Below are 1686 nucleotides of genomic sequence, written 5' to 3' on the forward strand. Positions count from 1 at the left end.
GGTCGGAGCCCGTTGAAAAACGCCATCTCCAATATGGGATCTGGGATATCTTGCGATTGCGATGCCAACGCAATGAACTCCCGAATAAAGGCCCTCACGGTCCCCGTCTGTTTGAGACTCAACAACCGCTCTTCGTCACTGGAATCACGAGACACTGAAAACTGTTTGAGCACCCGTGATTTCATCTCCTCCCAGCTGAGGAACGGGTTTTGGTGTCTCTCCCACCGATACCATGACAATGCCTCCCCCGCGAAGCACACCCTCACCGCCTTTAGTTTGTCCTCCTCTGTGAAATCTCCGATCTCAAAGTACTGATCGGTTCGGATCACCCAACTGTCAGCGTCTTCTCCATCGAACATAGGGATCTTCAACCTTCGTGTTAACGGGTTGTTCCACTCCTCCAGTCCCCTCCAGGATTGTTGCGGTGTCACGAAAGAACCCTCCTCCGGCCCGGTCTCCTCCGTGAACCTTGCCTCGTACGCACTCCTAGGTTCTCCCGTAACCGCCTTTCCCGACCCTTCTCCCACATACGCCGGAGCCTTCGATGCTGAAACAGGGTTTGAGATCAGTCCAGAAGAGAGCGGCCCTTCATCTCGCCGATCTCGCTCCTGGGACTGACCCTTCGACCTCTGCTCGAGCCTCTCGACTCCCCCGGCCATCTCCGTCACCTTCAACGCCATCTCCCCCATCAGTCGCTCAAACATCGAGATCTTCCCTACCTCCTTCTCGATTGCAATGAATCTCTCTTCGTTCGTTGAACTCGGTATTCTTCTCTCCGTCGTTCTTCTTCGGTGCCATCTTTGATCTCAGGTCACTAACTGTGCTCTGATACCAAGTTTGTTACGAGTTGTTGTAAAACGAGAGATCAAATAGAGAAACAAGTGTATTATTACTCAATCGATCAATGAATACAGCAATGAGAAAGTTTCACAGGAGATTTCTCAGCTCCTACTCAGTTTGATCGATCTAAACACTCGATACATTCTATTTCTTCTAACAAACTTAAATAGAAAAGGAAACAAAAGAAAACAGCTCAGCACCCTCCCCTCATTCCGTTAGCCGTCACGTGAGCTGTCCTCTTAGTGGTTATTCATAAGATTCGCTTTCTAGAAGAGTGTCACCTCATCTCTCTAGAGCTTATCCTCCCATCATGCTGGAGCCAAGTGGGCATTTCCCTTGTTCCTCCTCTGATACTGATATAGGATTGGGGGCCTTCTCGACTCATATGTATCATATATCATGGACCTAATCATGAAACTAACTCCAACTAGTCCATGATTCTTCATTCACGGTGAAAATAGAGAATTAAAAATGCAGTATCGACTACCATGTCTACATCTCTGGTTGAGTTTACAATTATGGAGCCTTCTGAAAACCTATGGAGACTTCTTCTTGTTCACAATAGCAACTAAAACAGATGCAGATTCAGATGATTTTCTTTTGTTTCGATACGACCACAACTTCATCTTTCACATAGACATAATCAGTTCTTTTGTCAATTCCATAAATGGCAGATCTCTTATGCTTTTGCTTTTCTCACGTCAAAATTCGCTGACAGCTCCAAGAGTCTTTGTCATTACATAAAGCGATCCATACTTCAACTTGAAGACAAGAATTTAGCTGCATCTAATAAACTGTTAACTTTCCCTTTTTTTATGGCACGAGTGATGAACCTCTTCTTTCTTC

General features: G+C 46.1%; 1 protein-coding gene across 1 annotated transcript in view; it reads right to left on the reverse strand.

The window, feature by feature from the left end:
- The window catches only part of LOC106321225, a 3296-nt gene extending 2616 nt beyond the window's left edge, over positions 1–680 (reverse strand). The window contains exon 1 of the mRNA XM_013759538.1: positions 119–680. Within this exon, the coding sequence (XP_013614992.1) occupies positions 119–680 (562 nt within the window). The remainder of the gene's footprint in view (positions 1–118) is intronic.
- Positions 681–1686: the final 1006 nt, after the last annotated feature.

This window comes from Brassica oleracea, unplaced genomic scaffold (genome assembly GCF_000695525.1).
Source record: "Brassica oleracea var. oleracea cultivar TO1000 unplaced genomic scaffold, BOL UnpScaffold01323, whole genome shotgun sequence".
In the NCBI taxonomy this organism is placed as follows: domain Eukaryota; kingdom Viridiplantae; phylum Streptophyta; class Magnoliopsida; order Brassicales; family Brassicaceae; genus Brassica; species Brassica oleracea.